The 20,904-nt window shown below is 45.1% G+C and overlaps 2 protein-coding genes across 3 annotated transcripts in view; one reads left to right on the top strand and one right to left on the bottom strand.

Moving 5' to 3' along the window:
* Nucleotides 1–6,817: 6,817 nt before the first annotated feature.
* On the top strand, nt 6,818–8,271 carry PMP34 (Peroxisomal Membrane Protein 34). The gene has a single exon (XM_084600898.1). The coding sequence runs from the start codon at nt 7,045–7,047 to the stop codon at nt 7,984–7,986; it is 942 nt and encodes a 313-aa protein (XP_084457024.1). The 5' UTR covers nt 6,818–7,044; the 3' UTR covers nt 7,987–8,271.
* Nucleotides 8,029–20,904, bottom strand: part of Tfb1 (transcription factor B1) — a 48,194-nt gene continuing 35,318 nt past the window's right edge. For both annotated transcript variants that reach the window (XM_084600896.1, XM_084600897.1), the window contains exons 10-12: nt 20,051–20,166; nt 16,383–16,475; nt 8,029–8,169 (exon numbers count right to left, since the gene is read on the bottom strand). In XM_084600896.1, the coding sequence (XP_084457022.1) occupies nt 8,080–8,169; nt 16,383–16,475; nt 20,051–20,166 (299 nt within the window). In that variant the 3' untranslated portion in view covers nt 8,029–8,079. The remainder of the gene's footprint in view (nt 8,170–16,382; nt 16,476–20,050; nt 20,167–20,904) is intronic.

Raw genomic sequence — 20,904 nt, 5'->3', positions numbered from 1 at the left:
ATATTTTCTAACAACCCTGCCAGCCTACTGCAGTCGATCTCATTAAATATGCATGAACGGCAAAAATGACTAGCCACGTTCAGCTCGCGAACATTATATATAGCAAACCGAAGTCGGTGGCATAAGCATCGCCTTCTGGACAAGGTTCCAGAAAGGCTCCGCCGAAGTCGACAAACAGAAAAATCCCAGTCCGGTGAGCGCACTGTCCCTAACAGACCATCATTATCGATACAACGCTGTCTACGATGTAAGCGAGTGGTGAGCGCTGTTAATGTTTAACCCCAGAGGCGACAACCTGCTTGACCAAATATGATTGTGATATGACACAGCCTGGCAAGAATATAGTATTTCTGCCAGTGGAAACATAATCCTTGAATTCCGTGGTCGGTTCCGCGATCCTACACGCACGTCGCTACCAGTACTGCCAGCATTGAGTTACATGCTCTGGCCTTGATCCCGATAGAACCGGTTCTCGGAATGATAGTGTATAACGCCTTGAAAGCGCGCCAGAAAATCATCGATACAAAATGACAGGTGAAAAAAAAAAAAAAACATGAGCATCAAGTCTCCGATGATTTCTACTATGGCCTTATGGACGATTGCTAGTGTTGCTGCTTTGTACGAAGCAGGTCCAATACAATGACTGCAAAGGTCACGACTGCCGGGGCAATGCCGTGACTGCAAAGTTCACCCTGCTAAGTGAAAACAAGGTGATCAGGCTGTCATAACAAAGTGACTGGCAAGTACTGAGAGGATGCGACATTCAGCAGAGTGCGCACCTTGCACTGGGATAAATAGCATTCGTGTAGGAAGCATTCTTTGTGGCCTTCCTTTTCGGTGATTTTTGGCTGAGAACTACCACGGACGCGGCTTCAACGTTTGTCGCCTCCATGCTTGAGCATCGATAAAAGGACACTTATAACCGCCAAGTGAAACTACATCGTTTAAACAGATGTCTTTTTGAGACCGGCAAAAAGCAGCGCCTAAACTATTTCAGCGTTAGCCGCGGAATCCGTGTTGGAGGAATATGCACATGTCCTGGTATGGATGACCTCAGACGCCCCGTCACCCCATTTTGCCCTGTGCTACCGGATCACAGGACGATGTCCATATTTAACAACTGTTGCTCTATCTGAACTTCTCAGAAGTGCATCAGTCGCTACCAAGGAACCCTGGAGCGAGCAGAAGAGTATAATTTGTTTTGTTTTTTGTTTTTTGAGCTGGACTGCCCACAAAGTTTTGCCGCATGCTGCAGCGATTCGACACGCCACCACTTGTGAAATCATTTAAACGTTGGGACATTGTACTGACAACCGTAATTACACATCTTCTTTTGTACCCTTTATTTTTATTCCTCAATGCGTGGGGAAGCATCGAGGCTTTCCTCCCCCTATATGTAGTTACATCGGTGAGAGGGAACGAAAACCTGTGGCTACAACCTGGAGTCATGATGTTCATTGATACCTCAAGAATGCGTATCTATCTCGAAAGAGTAACCATATCGCTTCATATTCTGGAAATTGACTGAAATGTGGAGTCAGCTACGGCTGTTCATTAGCAAAAGGAGTAGCCATCTACCGCATTTGTTCGAATCTAAGGCGATAATTCTTTGGCAACACGAATTACGAAACTTTTTAGGGGGGCTCATATATTTGAGGATTTACCTAATACTTCATAATACAAAACTCACTGAGGCTGGAAACATTGCATGCATGTGGTACCACCACAAAACTCGATTGAAGACAGCAGTGTAGCCATTATTCATAAAATAATTTTGCCTTTTTCCATGCCATTACCGCATTTACCCCTAACTACTGCTAGCCGTAATCGAGAGAGAATCTCTTAGTGTTTTGAAATTCTTTAGAAGTCTAGTAAGACAGCCTTTCAGACGCCTTGGTAGACATATACATGTTCACATATTGAAACACGCCTACTCGTACGCGCTTCACGTCACCTCGCGGCACAAAAATTGAACTGAAACTTAACTATTATGCTGTTACTTTTCACAAATTTTGTAGCAACCCAGGTTGAAACGCATTTGCAACTGTTCAAAGGTTTCTTGCAGCAATAATATTGCGTGTTTATCGTCACAGTGTAAATAGTCGGTCTATTTGTAGCAGACCGTACTATTCTAGAGCACTATAACCGTACTGCGCGCCAAATGGGCCCGCTCACAGAAGACATTCCTGAAGCTATTAACTATTTTATTGTTGACGCTGAAGTGTACATGCTTCTCAGATGTGCTCGTCCAGGCAGTACTGTAAGAAAAAAATACAGTTATTGTAATATTAAAAATAATGTAGACGAAATGTGATACGCACGTCTGCTACAGCACAAGAAAAACACGGATGCATGCCATTGCACCCTGTCTTCTGCTGTCACTTGGCGCGGAAACCAAATGTAGCATCGAGTATTGATAGTACACAGACTAAAATCAATTTGCGAGAAGTCGGCACCGTCAGATTGGTCTGCGGAGGACTATGCATGGAACCTTGCTCAAATTGGCTGAAAAGATGTGATTCCCTGAGTGGTAACCTTAGCTCGAAACAAACTTCGAGCTTACTCAGATGCCTCATCGATCCCAATAACTCCAAAATCAAACAACGCAAGAACCTTGCTAGTGCTCTACGCGGTTACCGCGGCTCCAATAGAGATCTCATACAAACCATAAAACAAAAGTACTTCTGCACCACAGTCGACACGGACCCCCTCCCTCCCTATAATGGGCAGCCAAACGAGATTCAGAATTCAACATCAAACAAATACAGGTCGCCATCCTAGCCATGCGCAGAGGCACAGCTCCTGGGAAAAACAAGATCACGGTGGGACTCCTCGCCAATCTCTATGACGTAGCCCTCACGCAGCTCACGAATTACATTAACAGCTGTTGGCGCACAGGCCGGCTGCCAGACGAGTGGAAGACTGCGGAGGTGCACTTCATCCTCAAACAGGGCAAACCCATAAATATTAACAATCTACGGCCCATCTCTCTCACCTCCTGCGTAGGGGAAGTCATGGAGAAGGCGGTACACATCAGGCTCACCCGATACCTTGAAAAAAATGACTTGTACCCACACACCATGTTCGGATTCCGGCCCGGCCTATCCACCCAAGATATACTCCTCCAGCTTAAGGAAGAAGTCGTAGCCCCTCCCCCCCCCCCCTCCCCCCCGAAAAAAGCCTTTCTTCAGGACGATCGCTCTCGACCTCATGGGGGCGTTTGATAGCGTAAAGCACCACTCTATTTTGGAAAATATGAGCCACATCAATCGCGGTGCAAGAACTTATGCATATGTAAAAGATTTCCTTCACGGTCGTACCGTCTATGCCGACCTCGGTCTGGCACAACCCAGCCAAATACTGCTAGACACACGCGGCACGCCACAGGGTGCTGTTCTATCACCCTTACTTTTCAATATTACTTTAATCAAACTGCTTTAATCAAACTCCCAGCCCAGCTAAATCAGGTATCGCATCTGCGGTACGCCTTCTACGCAGATGACATCGCTATTTGAACTATGGCCTATTCTACAGCGGAAATCGAGGACCGCCTTCAAGAGGCCGTAACCATCGTGCAAGCCTACACCGCTAACTGCGGGCTTACTTGCTCCCTCGAAAAGCCGGAGTTGCTGGTACTACACAGCTCCCGCCAAAGCAGACCCACTCTTGAAGTCAACCTTAATGGAGACCCAATACCACAGAAGGATACATACATTATTTGCATACAGTTGTTAATTACCACATTATGTGAAAGGCTGTCCGACATGGCTACAGAGCCCCGCCTAACTTAAGCCATACGAATTCATCTGTGTGGCATATGGGTAACATGTCTAACTCGGCATGCAAGGGGCCTGGAGAGTTCGATTCTCCTCGTCCCCTCAACTGAAATGAAAATTCCGGATTGGCAACTCCTGCCAAATCGGCAATGTCGCGCGACGCCGCACAACTTTTACGAAGAATCAGTGCGTCAGCTGTCGACTATACCCCCTAGGCCCGTGATTTTTCGCTCCCAATACCGATGCTAACAGCGGCCCGCATTTTCTGGAGAGCGAGGCCTTTAACTCTGTCGCATTAAAAAGCACGTTTGGGCATGTCTTACTTGCAATGTAAAAATTTCGTTGAGGGAATGAAATATCCGGACAACAGCAGAACGGAGAAGCCGTCCACCTGCTAGTCGGAGAAGTGGCGAAGTTTTACGTTCCCATTTTTACAAGACTTAGAAACTTAACTTAGTTTACCAGCACGGCTGAAAGATCAAATTTTTAAATGCGCTTCGTATGCAGGCGGCCTGCTCCGAACAGTGACTGTGCGCGAGATTTCACATTGGCTTTGACAAGCTCTATATGAAGGGAAAGAGAGACGTTTATACGTTTCACTGCTGTGAATGGCGCTCATTTCTGAAAACTGAGTGAAAGGCGTTTGCCAGCAATGCCGCACAGTAGAATAATACTAGCGCCAACTTATGCCTGATGGCAAATTGTCTAAAGTTTTAAAAATGTGCACAGTGCAGCTCTAGCGAAGTTTTCAGTTACCAAGCTTCTGAAATGAGTTCAGGCTTTATTAACTTTGGTTTGGTTTGTGGGGTTTAACGTCCCAAAACGACTGAGGCTATGAGAGACGCCGTAGTGGAGGACTCCGAAAATTTCGACCCCCTGGGGATCTTTAACGTGCGCTGACATCGCACAGCACACGGACGCCTCTTCGTTTCGCCTCCAGCGAAACGCTGGGGATCTTTAACGTGCGCTGACATCGCACAGCACACGGACGCCTCTTCGTTTCGCCTCCAGCGAAATGCAGCCGCCGAGGTCGGGTTCGAACCCGAATATTCCGGACAGTAGTCGGGCGTCTAACCACTGCACCACCCCCCCATTACCGCAGTTCTGTCAGTTTTGTCAACAGAAATGTAATCTAATTGAGAAAACTGACCGAGAACAATAATTTAGTGGTTTAAAAAGGGAAGCAAATGACATCAGGTTACAGAAAACAACCAAACGAAATGATCTACGCAATAGCACCAATTTCTTCTGAACAGTGATCGATCCCTTAAAGAAAGAAACTTCAGGAATTCAGTACAATTCCTTGAGGTGTTGTGTCATCATGTCCACTTAGCAGTTCACTGACCAGCGTTTTAAAATTCCAGCCTAATTTTCAAATTCCTGTCATTCCTGCGCCGTCATCCCTTTGCAAGTTCTCTGATAATTTCGCTCGGTGAGCACATCAGTGGATATCTTTAGATGCTGTCAAAATGCATGCTCTTTCCTTCTGCGTGTTGAAAGGTAGACTGCTCAAACTCAGGCGCCAATCCCTTCCTATGCCCTTTTTTGACTTTACTTTAGCTTGCGTGACATCACGTCTTTGACGTAACCCTGACTGACTGATTTAATTAACTATTTTAGTATTTGATACATTCAAATGTGGCGCCAAGCCATTCGCTAATGAGACCATTTTGCATTTACGTTTTCATTTTCGCCTCTAATTACCTAATTACCCTTTGGCCTAATTATTTTTTCACACTCACTACATCAACCTCTATCGACTTACATCACTCATTAACCTCTACGACTTCTCAATTACCCACAACTGCTGCGGACACGATTTTGCAAATCGCGCGCCAATCCCTTCCTATGCCCTTTTTTGGCTCGACTTCAGGTTGCGGGACGTCGCATCCTTAACGTCACCTTGTGGAATGTCCCTGCTTGCAGTCTCCGCCAGCAGACCGCCTACACAAGATGTTCCCTACACAATACAGGAACACATGTCCGTGGTGCGGGGCAACCCCCACACTATACCACATCACATGGGAATGCGAACGAAACAGAGCCTTCCACAAACTAAATAACCCGAGTGCGGAACAATGGGAGGATCTGCTGACCAGCAGCGAGCTCACGGCCCAAAGGGCACTGGTGCGGCACGCCTGCGAAGCAGCAAGACTCAGCGGTGCCCTGGAATACGGGCGCCGACCTTGTGAAGAGGCCGAAGATATGAAGACATCGGCCCGCCGCTAAAACCAGAAACGTTTTAGAGCAATAAATGTTTTCTCTCTCTCTCTTAACGTCACCTTAATTGACTGATTTAATTAACTATTTTAGTTTTTGATACATTCAAATGTGGCGCCAGCCATTCGCTAAAGAGACCATTTTCGACTTTATTGTTTTATTTTTCGCCTCTAATTAATTACATAATTAACTTACTGGTCTAATTATGTTTTTGCACACATTACGTCACCTTCTATTGATTGACACCACTCATTAACCTCTACGACTTCTCGATTACTAACAACTGCTGCGGACAACTTTTAGACTTTTTGCCTGTAATTGATTACCTAACTTATTGGCTTAATTATTTTTCGGTAGCAACATTACGTCAGCCTCTATCGATTGAAACCACTCATTAACCTCTACCCCTTCTCAATTACTCGCAACTGCTGCGGACACGATTTTGCGGACGCTGTCTGCGGACAGAGATCTGTGAACATAGCGAAGTAACGCTTTCGCGTTAATAATATTTCGAAGCTGCATTCCTCGTTTCGGAAAACCCGTCAGTCCTGAAAAATACATTCTCGGTACAAGAGTGAAGGAAACTACATGACCGCAGGGTTCTGCTGTGGCCGACTCTCGTTTCTAAACAAGATTGCCCGCATTTGACCCGCTGCGCTTTACATCTGACCTTCAAACTCAAAGCCAAAGAGGAAAAGTAAATTATTTTGCTTCCTTGTGCGCGAAAAGGCTCGACTCCTGTTGTCGCGGTCACCCATCATTGCATCGCTATCGCCTGCAGCGCCTCTGGTGGCTACCGACGGTAGCGCATACCAGGAAAATATCGCGTATCGTTCACTGGAGTCGTGTGTCGTGTATTTGGCAAACAGTCAAGGGGTGCTCGGCTGCTCAAGCAGCTCAAGGCTGCTGCAGTGCGGTAGTACCGTGCATTCATACGAGTGGGACCGGCTTTGTGGAAGGTGCTGTCTGTGACCGGGATCAGCTGACGAGGCCTCGCTTGAGGCGCCGGGTTTGTTCAACGCGTATTCGTAGAACCTTCAGCCTCACCATGTCCAAGCAGATACGATGGGACAATCTATTCACGTACGACACCTTAGTGCACGCCGTTGGCGGTGCAGCCGGCAGCGCAGTGGCCATGAGCGTGTTCTTTCCTCTCGACACAGTCCGTTCCCGTCTTCAGGTCGAGCAGCACCGGGAATCGAAAAGCACCCTAGCCCTCCTGCGTGAGCTTGTGCGCGAGGAAGGACCCGGCAGCGTGTACAGGGGCCTGGGGCCCGTACTGACTTCTCTGTGGTGTTCAAACTTTGTCTACTTCTACTCCTTCCACGGTCTCCGAGCTGTCATTGCTGCAGGCGACGCCAGCCGCCACGGAGCCCTGTCCGATCTCTTGCTCGCCTCAGTCGCGGGAGTCATCAACGTGCTCACGACCACGCCACTATGGGTTGTCAACACGCGTATAAAGATGCAGGGGGCCAAGCTTGCGGCCGCCGATCGAGAAGCGCTCCGCAAGCACCCACGCTACAAGGGCCTCTGGCACGGCTTGTACCACATCGCGAGCACAGAAGGGCTGCCGGCACTCTGGGCTAGCACCTTGCCTTCGCTCGTGCTCGTTTCAAGTCCCGCCGTGCAGTTCATGGTGTACGAGGCGCTCAAGCGGCGTGCCAACGCAGCCGGCGTGCCCCTCAACGGTGCCGTCGTGTTCCTGATCGGAGCAGTGTCCAAGGTTATCTCTACGGTGGCCACTTACCCGTTGCAACTTGTGCAAGCGAAGCTCCGCTACGGGTGCCCACCTGAGCTGGCCAATAAAAATCTGCCGGGCATGCTGCTCCACATCGCCCGCACGCAGGGATTTCCGGGTCTCTACAGGGGACTCGAGGCCAAGCTTTGGCAGACGGTGCTCACGGCGGCCCTCATGTTTGTCGCCTACGAGAAGATTGTGCGCTTCGTCATGCAAATTTTGAGGCCGTCCGCGGTCCGCCGCGCTGCCTAGTGCAAAATGATCACGTACTACAGAAGAGGTTTGAAAACATTTTCTTTCTTTCTTTTTGATACACCGATGCAGTGCGGCGAGTACTCGGGCAGGTCATCTTCGCCCTAGAGACAAGCGACGGGACTGCCAGCTGCTAAATTTGGTGTAGGATGCTTGCAGGAGGTCATCCAAGTGGCTTGCCAACTGCAAAGACGACAGTTTGAAGTACAATAACTAAAATTGGCCGGTCTCTAACGTATGTACGGGTATGCTACCAGGAAAAATAAAGCCACTACTAACATTGTATTCCGAGTGTTTCAATGCACCTCTGAAGTTTCCTCATTAATCTTCTCGCACAGTTCACTGTGTAAAACCAGAATTCACTTCTCTGCTTTCTGCTGTCTCATCCCCTGCCAATGCAGCAAAGTAAAGCTTTACAGCCTTAGGCATCGCCAAGGATAAATGATTACCATTACTCGAAACAACTGCAACTGCACGAGCAGATCGTATAAAGACAATCTCAAACTAGCTGTCTATGTCTACGCCACATTACACAGGAGAACTTTTAACGATAGGAATAGACTGCAAATATAATGTCGCCTCTGGTGGTGCCATGTAATTACAAACCAACTGAGCAAGATTTAGTACTTTGCATTTTGCAGACCACAGATGCAGTTATTCAGAATGCTATCGTACATTAAATTCAGAAAAATAAATTGCAAAGACTCGTAACAAGTGCAGCTCTACTTGTGCCTTAAGTCAGAAGTTCTGTAATATACCTGCAGGGAGTGCTTCCCATTGCAACCAGCATATTCTCGCTTTCCTCAAAAACCCCGAGTGGCAAAAGCCATTTCATGAGATCACTGGAATTTCCAGGCCACTCAAACGAGATGTGATAATACTCCAGACAGACCAGCCTGGCTGGCTTCATGCCAGGTGCACTCTATGCAAATGGAATTGGCTGCAGCAGCACACTTGCTCATCCGACGCAAGTGCAAATGCTGCAAGCTTTGCTTAAGTGGTCGTGGAAAAACTTCCAATCAGACCAGTCTCAAGTCAATGCTTCAGCTCCTTCCATGTTACCATGAAAAAAAGCACAACTAACACAGCTGCCATGTAACAGGGTCTAACGTCTGAAACGTTAGTGAATAATATACCAAGTCCAAACCAATTACGTTAAAGCCTAACTATGCCCCACCTTTTTTTTCCTTTTCATTCCATTTGTCATGTATATTTTGGCAATACTGTTGGTGAACTTTTTTTTCTTTTACTAATCTTCAAGGGGTTTGCAGATTCCGACAGCAGCAAGCAACTCAAAAAAACAAGCAGGGGCAAATGGCATGCTGAATGCTCTTATACAGAGTGCTTCAAGTAACTTAAACCAAGGATTTTAAAGTAGCCAGAAAGCCACAGCTGAGCAATACCAACGACACATAGCCTAGCATTATGTCGCGCTCCTTGTAGTATTTCTATATTTTATTTTAGGACCAAGTAAGTTTGTTAAGCCATAAAGAGAGGTTAAGAAACAAGTGATCCCATTTTATACCAGTACCTCCTATCTGGTCGTTTCTTCTGGCATTTAAAGAAAGCATGCAAAATGTGAAAAAATACCACGTGACTGCTCTTATGCACTACCATATGCAGCACTTCCAAGTCCGTTTGGAGTGGCCAAAGATTGGGCGCTTACCATGCCCGAGTGAGCGGCTGCCATTCAGATCAACATGCTGCACAATGATATGAAAGAAAACACAGACTATATTGAAGTGTGAGACTTCCTTGCTTTTAACGCAATAACATTAAGGGCTCTGTTCTGTAGAAAATACAACGCTGTTGGCAATGTGAGCGAAAAGTCACAGGCATGGCTCTGGCAGGTGGTAGCTGGCAAGCTACATGGCTGAGCTCCGATTCTTCAGTCGGTTGTGCGACTTAATGAGACCACATGATATCACAAAGTTTAGAGCAGCTGGCAACTCAAGTTGCTCGAATGAGATGGTGGGAAGGATTAAAATTCCAAGGCTTTAGCATGCTGAGTTAGGCATGCTATAACCCTGGGCCAAGCAGTATGCTTCTATGGCCCGGTTAAAGCGGGGCTCTATGCTATGTTGGTGGTCACCTATGACTCCTAGCTGGATAACATGGTAGCTTAAGACTATGCTAATAAGAATGTGTGACATTAGAAGCATGAATTAAGGGATTGGTAATAAAGCAAGCAGAGACTACATGAAAGCGAATGAATTACGAGAACAGACGCAGACAGGAGCCTTTAACGCTATATCATAATACCATCACAGGTGGAGCTTAAATGTACCCCATATTTTCTTCTCCTTCATTTTTTTTTTTTTTTTCGTTGATGACAGCTCTGTAAAGCTTCGTCTAAACTTACTATCGGGGCTTGCCCATCACTTATTGCAGATTACGAAGCATGCTTTCCATGATCCGGCAGAATATGCCGACGCACGTTCAAGCCTATGCTGGCAGCGACATTGGCTGCTCGCTGAGACACTGAGCGAGCATATCACTTTAAAATGTACTTGGCAGCACTCCAATACGGTATTGTAAGTGCGTAATAGTTATTTTCATATTTCATGAGCTTTCTTTTAATGTGAAAAAAAGGACCATGCACACCGATAAAAAAAATTGCATCGACTACTCCTTAAAGAAATGCAATTGACCGTGAAGTGAATATTACAAATTTTGCATGACTAATCTTTGCCAATTAACTAATAAGCAAAACTTAAAACATACTCTGAAAAGCATCACACAAGAGGAAACAAGATGGCAATGGTTTCACTCAGCTGTGGTGCACCACTGTGTTCTTTTAATCATTGGTTCAAGTTATGTAAAACACTCTGGACAATTCATTTATTCGACTCCAGCGTTCCTTTCAAGATTGTTCACATGCAGAACAACCCGAAGAACTTGGAGGCTTTATCTGTGCCTGTGGCTGAAGGTACGTTGGAGAGACCTAGGACATTTTTTTTTCCCAAGCACATCAGTTTTCATAAGTAGAGCCCCTTTACAGTAATGTCACTTAGGCTGGCAAAAATTTTTACTATATCAGGGTCCTTACTCAATCAAATTTGGTGATGACATGGCCCTGAGAATGATGTCTGCTAATTAAATTCCTACTTACTAAACACGTAAAAACAAGAGAAACGTAATGTCTTTATTGTTTATCTGCTGGCACAGGCCACTGAGTAGCAACGCTGAGCTGCAAAATAGCTCCTGGCTGCTTCCATACAGACATAAGGCACATGCGTTTTTCTGCTGTACGCGGAAATCCAATGCATATTTGCTTACATATGCCATTTAATCAGCTCACACTAATCTCAAATCCAGGGAATTTAAACTCCATGCATGCAAACTTTCACGGGTAGACAAAGGTGCAGGCTTACCTACTTTTCCCTTAACTACCCAAACAATGTCACTATTAATCCAGAAGAAAATCGTTCACGCTTCCAGCTTTCCAGTTGTTCACTCGTGTCTTGTATTACAGTGCAGCATATACTCACTTCGGCACGCTCGCCAGCCTGATCATCACTACTGTACCAACGTAGGCCTTAAGCAGACCCACTATAGGAAAAACATGTACTGAGTCAATGACTTTGGTGCTCCCACAGGACAAGTGGTACTGACAGAGGGAACCTCATTTATGTCGGCACTTACCGAGCGAGGTTCTTTGAGTTTGTGGTACCAGCTATCGCAAGAGAACAGCCTGTATCATCAAACAAATGGACTGACTGAGTGGCTTAACAAGATAATTGCTGATATGATTTCCATGCATATAGATGATGACCACAGAAACTAGGACCAGATGCTGCCGTACATCATGTTCTCATAAAACACTGCGCTCCACGAAACTATGTGCTCCTCTCCACATCATTTTGTGCATGGATGCGAAGCCTTGACCATGCCGAATGCCAGGCTTCTTCCAGATCCTGCTGCCTCCTCTGTTGTGGGCGCTGAACAACGTGTTCATGAAGCAGAAGCCGAACGCCACCTTGATCGACAGTGAATCCAGTTCCAACAAGAACATGATGCCCAGCACTATAAACTGCGCGACAGAGAGGTGACTTACACGCCCGGCGACCAAGTCTGGCTGTGCAGTCCAATGCATTTGCGAGGGCACTCTGAAAAGCTTCTTCGCCATTACTTTGGCCTCTACGAGGGGCTACGCCGCCTCAGCGAGGTGAACTACGAAGTGCTCCCACAAGGAACTGTCCGCTCCTCTCTGCAGCCGAAGTCTGAAGAAGTAGCCACGTCACGAGAATAAAGCCGTATTACATCCGTTGAGCCCTTTCCAGGGTGCAAACCAAAGGCCAAACAGACTCGCCCCATATAGCCTGCTTTGCTCACCCTCTGTTCCCCTATGTGTGCGACATTGGGTCAATGCCTCTTGGAAGAGAGGAGGCAATGCCACACTGCTGTTCCTCTTCTGGCACCACCATGTGGCCGAGCCATACCTTGGTACGCAGCTGAGCATCATCTTCGTCTCTTGAGCTCCACCTCACTAAAAGAGCAGCAGTGCTATCCTGCTTCTTGCCACATTTGTTGGCAGCAATATGAGTAACTGTGACTGTTTTCACATCGTGTAGAAACTTTCCAATTTATTTCTATGACCACTTATGTTTATTGCTGGCTGCCAGTGCCACACACAGGCACAATTTGCTTACGTGGCATAGGAATGTAAAAATTCAGGTTCGTGGCAATAAAACAAATCCAATTACAAAAAAAAATGTCTCGACAGGTTGAGTCACTCTTCCGGACAGGCCAGGTTTACTGAATGGCAGAGCATCAATTCATCACCATCATCACCAGCCTAAGAGCAGGCACGGTGCTTATATACAGTATGAGAATGCTGTCCTCAACAAATTCGAGCCTTACCATTACCTAGTCCCTACAATGACCCTGAAGTGGTTTAATGAATACCCAAAGCATAAGGAAAGTGCACCAAACATTCCACTGCACCTCTTTTCAATAACTAAGAAACGTGCATTCTGAGCAAATAAAGGAGCATCGATTATATGTTGCTGCTGTTCTAGCTGATTCACTGTTTTCACTTAATTGTACGAGAAGAACCAACTCTTTAAAGACTCGGATATCAGCTGTTCTGCCGTTAATTACTGCAAGCCTCATGTATAAAATATTCTCTGTATCATGCACAATCAGGCTTACGGCTACAAAGCAAAAGTGAATTCCCTTCAGTGTAGAGAACGTGAATAATAAACCAATACTTTTCAGTTCTCTCTCCAAGCACTGTATTCATTCATTTTCCTAACAACAGCAAAGTATTTTCATATTTTAAGCCATGTCTGTAAAATATTTCTTCCAGTCAGAAGTCTCAGAATTCCAATGAAGGAAAGAAAAACTGTCGCAAAATAGAGAGGAAGCTATCACAATGCTGTAACCGGCAAGGCTAACACATGCTACCAGTCGAGGCAGTGAAACAATCTGCTTACTATATGTTAGCTTAGCGCACTTGCAATTATTAAAAGGGGCTCTTCAACACTTCGTGAGCACAGTACATAAACTCACTCAATTAGATAGCATTTTCCTGAAAGTCTGAGACAAATAATGCAGAGTCTGCATGCAGCAGAGAACCCACTATCATGTCATAAAGTTGACGAGCTGTTTCTGGCAAGTTTTTCAAAGTTGCGCCCACTCCAGAGTCATATGTCAGTGTATGTCGATTAAGAAATGGCTATTGTCGGATTCTTTCAGGCGTCACGCTGCTGCTGCGGTCATGGCCAGTCAGCCGCATCACAACAGTAAGGACATTCCTATCACTCGGAGAATTCCCACACACGTCAGCACTGCAACAGTGGAACAGAGTAAGTAAGAAGAAAAACACTGGCCTTTGAGCGTGCAAAAAGTGAGTGAGGAGGGAGATAAGTGCAAAAGGCTGAAATTCAATGTTTCACTGCGGAGAAGTCAGCTTCTACAAGACTGGTTAAAAAAATTCTTGTTGAAGAACATTTCTAAAGCAGATCCCAAGCATATCGCAACTTCATTGATTAGTGTTGAAGGGTTGTAAAACGGTGATAGAAATGCAGCTCTTATATTGGAAAGTCAATAATTTATTCGACCACTGACCAACTTCTTGTCCAGCATATAAACAGTCGCACTATTACAGGCACTGCAAGAAGCCTTTTCCTTCTCTCTTAAAACCTCGTGACATTTTACCTTCGACATATCAGCTCCTATCTTTTGGTGCCGTAGCTAAAATATTTCTCATTTATGTTTCACCAATATACTGTATAAACGCGTGTAAGGGCTGCACTTTTTTTTTCCAGATTCGAGGGCCAATTTTCAGGTTGTGGTCCATACACGCAGCATATGAGAAAAAAATAATTTTATTTCTTTTTTTTTAATTAGAAACAGACTAATCAGTGAATAAGCGGCATATATTTATTGTTAAATTGCCACTTGCAGGATCTTCCAACTCCGAGCTGGAGCTGTGCTCTGGTTTACATTCACCCCACAAGTCATCGTCTTCAGTACAGTCTAAAATGTTTGTACGGCTTGCCTCGAAAAGCAAGCACGCCTTTTGTAGCTGGTGTTCTTCAATGCATCCTTCTAGTTACACCATCTTCGAACGCACTTTTCGTGCACGTCATATTTTCTGCCCGCCGCACGCTTGCTGTGTTCGAGGGCAAACTCCGCTACTTTCAGTTTAAAGACTGCCATGTAGCTACCAATATGCTTGCCCATCGTGCTAGAATGGCAACACTTGATGGCAATTCACGAAAACCAAAGCTGAGCACACGAGGGCCTCAACTATGGCGTGCGACCATGCCAACCACGTTACTACTACCATAGCCTCCTTTATACTCTCTGTGCCTGGCAAATCCGCGGCCGTCATCGCCGCTCCTCCACCTTTGAGAAGTTACGCCGCTGGCTGCCGAGAGATGGCAACAGCGACGGAGGGTCACCCTCGCCGGGCGAGTGCCAATTGTGCCGTGCTGCAAAGCAGTCCGATAGCCACGTTTTGCCGCTCTTTCGTTGTTTCGTGGACTGTCTTGTACTGTGCAAGGTCTTGCTGCTACTTTTCTCTGCCTTCAGTGGCTGCAGGAATACAGCATTGCACCACTTGGTAAGCGCGAGCTTTTTTTCATCCTTCCGGCGATGGCTGCATTGTGTTCAGCTGCATTGCGGCTTGTACAAAATAGTGAGAGCACCAAAAACTGTGTTTATTACATGTCAATACTGCAATGGCAATACTATTAGATGAGCACGTGTTTTCTGTACTGCAATGCTGATTGCTTCCCTGCCTAGCTTGTCCGCATAGTATGTTGGATGTGTTCCTGTGCAGTTTTTTTTTTTTCACGGTATACGCTAATTGTGAAATTTTATGATAAAATAGAAACACAAGTTTACCTATTGTGACGACGGCTACTTTAAGGTAGTTAAACCGAATGATGCAAAGTCTATATCGTTTCCCTTGTTGTCAACTCGATCGCTGTGTCCCTCTCTTGCATCGGAAACTGCGAAACTCGTATTCAACCGCATTGAGGCCAATGAAAATCAATGACAGCACCAGAAACTGTTTATTACGTGTCAGTAAGGCAATAATATTATGAAATATGCACGTGTATTTTCTGGACTGCGGTGCTAATTTCTTCCAGGTTAGTTTGTCTGTGTGGTATGTTGCATGTGCTCCAGCGCAGTCGTTTTTTTTTTTTTTTTTTTTTTTTTTTTTGCAGTATATAGGCTAACTGCACAACTTTGTGGTAAAAAAAAACACAAGCTTTACCTATTGTGTCAATTACTTTGGAGTGAGCGAAACCGAAAGATACGACGCGCATATTTGTTTTCCTTGTTTTTCAAGTTAGGCGCCATCTAGGGGCAACATCTGGAAGCACCTATGCACATGCATTTTGAAGGCTATTCCCGCGTGGGTAGTGGAAAGTTTAGGTGCGACCCTTAAATGAATTTTTTTTTTTAAGTATTTGCTTCAGGAAATAGGGAGTGCGGCCCTTACACGCGTTCATATGGTACTAGCTCCAAGTAATTATTTGTGATGAGTCACCCACAGGATTTTACCATCACCATTATTTATAAATCCAGCAACTTTCTGCTAGTCAACTACTATGTGGTAAAGCAAAAAATGGTGCGGTAAGTAAATTTGTAATGTCCGAAAGCTTCACGTGGGGCTCAAGGCCACTTGAGATTTCAGCACTTTACTTAACTCTGCGAAAATGTGGCTGCCACAACCGACATTCAATCCCATGCCTCTAGGCTCAGCAGCTGAATGCCACAGTCATTAAGCCACCAGCAGGAGGAGCAGACAGGAATTTCAACATGCTTGCGCTGCCCATAAACTTTTGTAGGTTAGAGTGCATCAGTCAAACAAAAATGCTCACGATTCATGAATGAATGAAAACGAGCACCCTAGCAGGCTGCTAGAAGATACTTACATCGGGAGTATGGTGCTCACGAAGCAGCTTGTCTCGGAACGGCTGGAGTTGGGCGAATTGAAAACGTTCCAGAGTAGCCCTCATATTGACTGCCTGTGAAGCAAACGGTGAATGCGCACATTACCACACTAAATCTTTTCACAACCGACAGCAGCACTCATGCATTGTCGACATTGCCTTGGCATCCAACTATGTTCTAGTCGTTGAAGACACATCAACAAAGAGTAATAATTATGTACTCGTGACATAGATGTACCTTTGCAGCATTCTCCTGTTCGCAGGGCCACAAGGTAAAGCCATTTCGTCAACCCATTCCAAACCCAATCAATTTCTACTTCTCTCATCTATTTTTTTCTTGCAGTGCCTTTACACACAGTGTATTTCCAACAGTGTTCATTTGACTGCCTTACTGCAAGCACTATGAACTGGCTCATACTGCACGCTACAGATATGCACCAATGTGCATGATAGAACTACAGTAACGCAAAAAAAGAAAAACAAATGCAGACACCAAACAAGCTTTTTAAGGGGAGATGCTACTCGAAAACATTTTTTTCTTAATATTGATGCTAGGTGAATGAAAATTGCACCACTTATAGAGATTGATCTCCTCTTTCTAAATATGCTTTTAGTTTTAAAATAGCTTAATGTTTTCATATTCTAAATGCCATGCATAAGTGAAAAACAATGCATGTTTGTGCAGCTGCTGTACACAGCAGCAAGCATGGTAGGGCAGAGCCAACTAGTTCTTCTTGTCCCCAACACTACACTGAGTGCAAATAAGCAACATAGCAACATTCCCTTGGCATGCAATGTTTTGAGACAATTTTATATCTGGTGCCTTGTTTTTAGTGGCTAGCACCAGATAATTTTTTAAATTTGCATGCCCAAAAATACTGCTGATTGCATTTAAACCTAGATACTTGCATTCTACACATCCTAAAGATTATGCATGCCAAATTTGGTGTTGATTGAACTAAAATAACGACATAAAATATTGTGCACAAAACTCATATTCGGCCCAAAATACGAATTCGAGAAAAATGCGATTTAAAGATACAAAAGCTGTTTATTGCTGTTGTAGCAGCACTATCTGCATGAAAATTGCACACAATGCAGGCCAGGGTATTATGATACAGTGCACAGTTTTAGAATTCACCAGCATCATATATTGCTCCCACAGTGACATTGTGAGCAGCATTCTCAAGGCGTGCTTTCTTGGCTATTTAGTGATGCTGAGACCTTGCTTCTGTCAGCCACTGCTTTGTAACCACAAGGTGCACATTTTTTGTTATGGCATTAAACTCCTTATGGTGCACTTGTTTCGGCAAACCAAGAACCACACAAAATCGGGAAAGTTGATTGTATCCAGCACCAATAACGAGCGCCGCAACCCCTGCATTGACGTTCACGGCAAAACTCTCCCTCGGGCTGGCTGAAGGGCGTCGTCCACCGGAGCTGCACACCGCGCACGACTACGACACAACGGACGTGGCACACGCTACACTGCTGCAACGCAGCTCTAGAAACGACGAGAGTCCTTTTCACTTCTTGGCTAACTCGCGAACGGAAAGTTAGCAGCGTCCGCGCTCCCGACATGCTGCTCGCTCGCCAGTGCGTTCGCGGCACCGATCTCGCCGATAAAGGCACTCGCCGTACTAGGTCTCCTCAACGCTCGAAGATCCTTATCTTCTTATCCAATGCACTGACGAAATCATCTAAGCTGTCACTGAAACTTCAGTGCCCAGCCGGCTTCGAGCTGTCAAAAGTGTCGCCTCCGCCGAGGTTAGGCCTAGCTTCCGCGGACGTCTCCAGTGCACGCCGTTTCACTTTGCCGGTGACTTCCCTTGAACGCGTGGTTTGATCGGTACTTTCGACACCGAAAGTCACGTTTCTTCTCGGATTCTATCGCAGCGACGAGCACGAAGATGCATGAAATTTTGAAAACACGCCGAAAGAAAACTAGCGGGCAAGCGTGACAGCGAGCTACGCGTCGCATGAAGAGCAGACGAGCTATGGCCGCTTCCCACACTGACAGCCAATGGCGTGGTCGAAATCGCACCACGTGATTTAAATGGCCAGTGAAAATGCTAGGTTTGGGCGGCGAAACTTTTTTTTTTTTATTACTTGCTGGAGGTTTGTGAAGCGGCAAAGCCAGCTTTAGGGAGAAAAAGCGTAGGCCTGCCGCCTTGCAAAATTTCAGTGGCGTGCGACGCCGCGATTTGACGCGTCACGCGCTTGAACATGGGTCGTATCTGCCCCTTCTTTAGCCACCTTGCGTGCTTTAACAGACTTTTTAAATGATTTCGCGACTGTTTTCGGCTCTGATTTTTTTATATATTAAAGAGGAAGGATCAGTGTTGCTGAAACAGTCAAAATCACAAAAGTGACTTTTTTACTGAAAATCGCCGTTTTTCGACCCGCGTCTCCCCTTAAGTCATTTTGGACATACAGACATCACCCAAGACATTTACACTTCTTTAATGATTAAAAACAGCTGTAAAGGTCATTGCACTCATACTGTCAATAATTCTGGGAGAAGAGCAATGTAATTTTGTGCACCCAGAACTGTCCTCCAAAACTCAAATTTGATTGCTTTCTTTTAAAGACTCTGCGCAATTATGCCAACTATGCAAACAAACAATTTGTTCAAAGCAGAAAACACATTGTCTTTCATCTCCATGTTTCCATAGGGAGAAACCAGTGCAAATAGTGTTTTGAAGTGAAACACCGTGCCTTTGCAACACGATCACATACAAATGTGTAATGGTGGAATCAATAAACCACAATGAGCATTCACGTTTGTGTCGCCAACATGGATTTCATTCTTCCTATACATGTGGACCATCTAATATAGCGGTGCTCAATACATATGCCTCCGGGACTACAGCATTTGTTTACTACAAATGGGGACTGAAGATGCTGCATTCAAACGAAACCTCACAGTGTTGTCCCCTCCCAGCAGCACATCACTTTTTAATACAGTCCCGATCAGTGTGTGGATAAGCACCGTACTGCCACCAGTGGATTAGTCTACTTATATGCATCATGTTTTGGTAGAAAAGGGGACAGTTCCATCAGAGCCATGAGCCGCAAAGATGGTTCAATTTGAAATAAAAAAACTGCCAAAATTTCTGCAGTGACAACCATGCTCTAAAGTGGAGGTTATGAGGAGAAGAAAGATGATTTGACAAAAGCAGCCACACTCTAAAGCTGGTTCGATTTGTTGCTGAACCAAAGTCAGTTTCTTTTGGATATAAGCAAACATTTCTATTCTAATTAAACCTTACATTTCCACTAAAAGACTTACGCCTGGTGTGAAAATGAGTAGACGTCATTGCTGAAAAGATGCACGTTCAAGTACATGTAGTGCATGCCATCACTGCATTCACCACCACATCAATGCATGTCTCTCCTTTCCTTTATTACTTTTTCTTTCAATTCTCATCTGTCCACACGAGGCAGCAGAGGTTTCTCAGCTAGAACCGGTTGGCAGGCCAATGTATTTTCTTTTCCTCCTTCCTACAGTCACAACAACAACGTGGATATGCTGGGCACTGGTCCCTAGATTGCCTCGTGCTTAAGAGCAGTGGTAAACTGGCGCAGACTAAAAAAAAGGTATCGGGGGCTCATTACCTATCAATGGACTGGTTAGACTTTAAGCTCACCTTTTCTTCGAGCTGGGCACTGGTGCTGGGAAAGCAGGTCCAGAAATGACGCAGGAGCTCAAACTGTGCCTGGTAGATGCTACGAAGGTCACGCTGCACATCCACGCTCACAGTGTCTGCAAGAAACAGCGAGAACCAGGCAGCACAAGATTACTCATGACTGTTCCGTTATGCTTTGCATACAATTCCAACATACCTGGACATTTTGTTTTGCAAGTCCATTTTATGGTTGCAGTGACTTGCAAAAAGTGACCATTGTAAAGGAATGCTGAGAATGAGTTCAACAAATGTTTGTTTCCAGCAAAAACAAAAAATTATTACTCAGCCATTTGCAGCTCAATAGTGTTTGAAGCAAAGAATACATTTACTGCTGAAAAAGCTCTAAACTTTTTCTCTTGTCACTTGACTCAACTTCACAACGTCAATCACAAAAAAGATTGTGATCATTGTATGGAGGCAAATACCAGTGCAGCCTAGCCTCAGAGATCCACATAAAAACAAGAAGCTGGCGGTAATACTGGGATTTCGTTTTCAATAATCATTTGCTTATAAATGCTTAATTTTCTGTTACCTTTGTCATCCAAAGATGGTAATCTGTCATTACAGGCCAACATCAATTCATCCTCAGTGTCCTTTTAAAAACAACTAAAACATTGAAAGGCAAGCAGAGCCATGCAGTGCAAAGCAATCACAATGCATAAAGTTCAGACATCCAACTTTATGGCAGCTAAGACATGCATAACAAAGTGGCTACTTTAAATTCACAAGTTGTTGATGAATGTTGTTAGCCATAGCCACTGCACAATGAAATCTGTTGGCATGGCTACTGCAGTGGCATTAAATGTGGCCAAGGG

The sequence above is a fragment of the Amblyomma maculatum genome, chromosome 4 (assembly GCF_055883805.1).
Source record: "Amblyomma maculatum isolate TAMU_Amacu chromosome 4, ASM5588380v1, whole genome shotgun sequence".
In the NCBI taxonomy this organism is placed as follows: domain Eukaryota; kingdom Metazoa; phylum Arthropoda; class Arachnida; order Ixodida; family Ixodidae; genus Amblyomma; species Amblyomma maculatum.
Note: the sequence above shows the minus strand (reverse complement) of the source record. Positions and strands in the feature narration are given on the sequence as shown.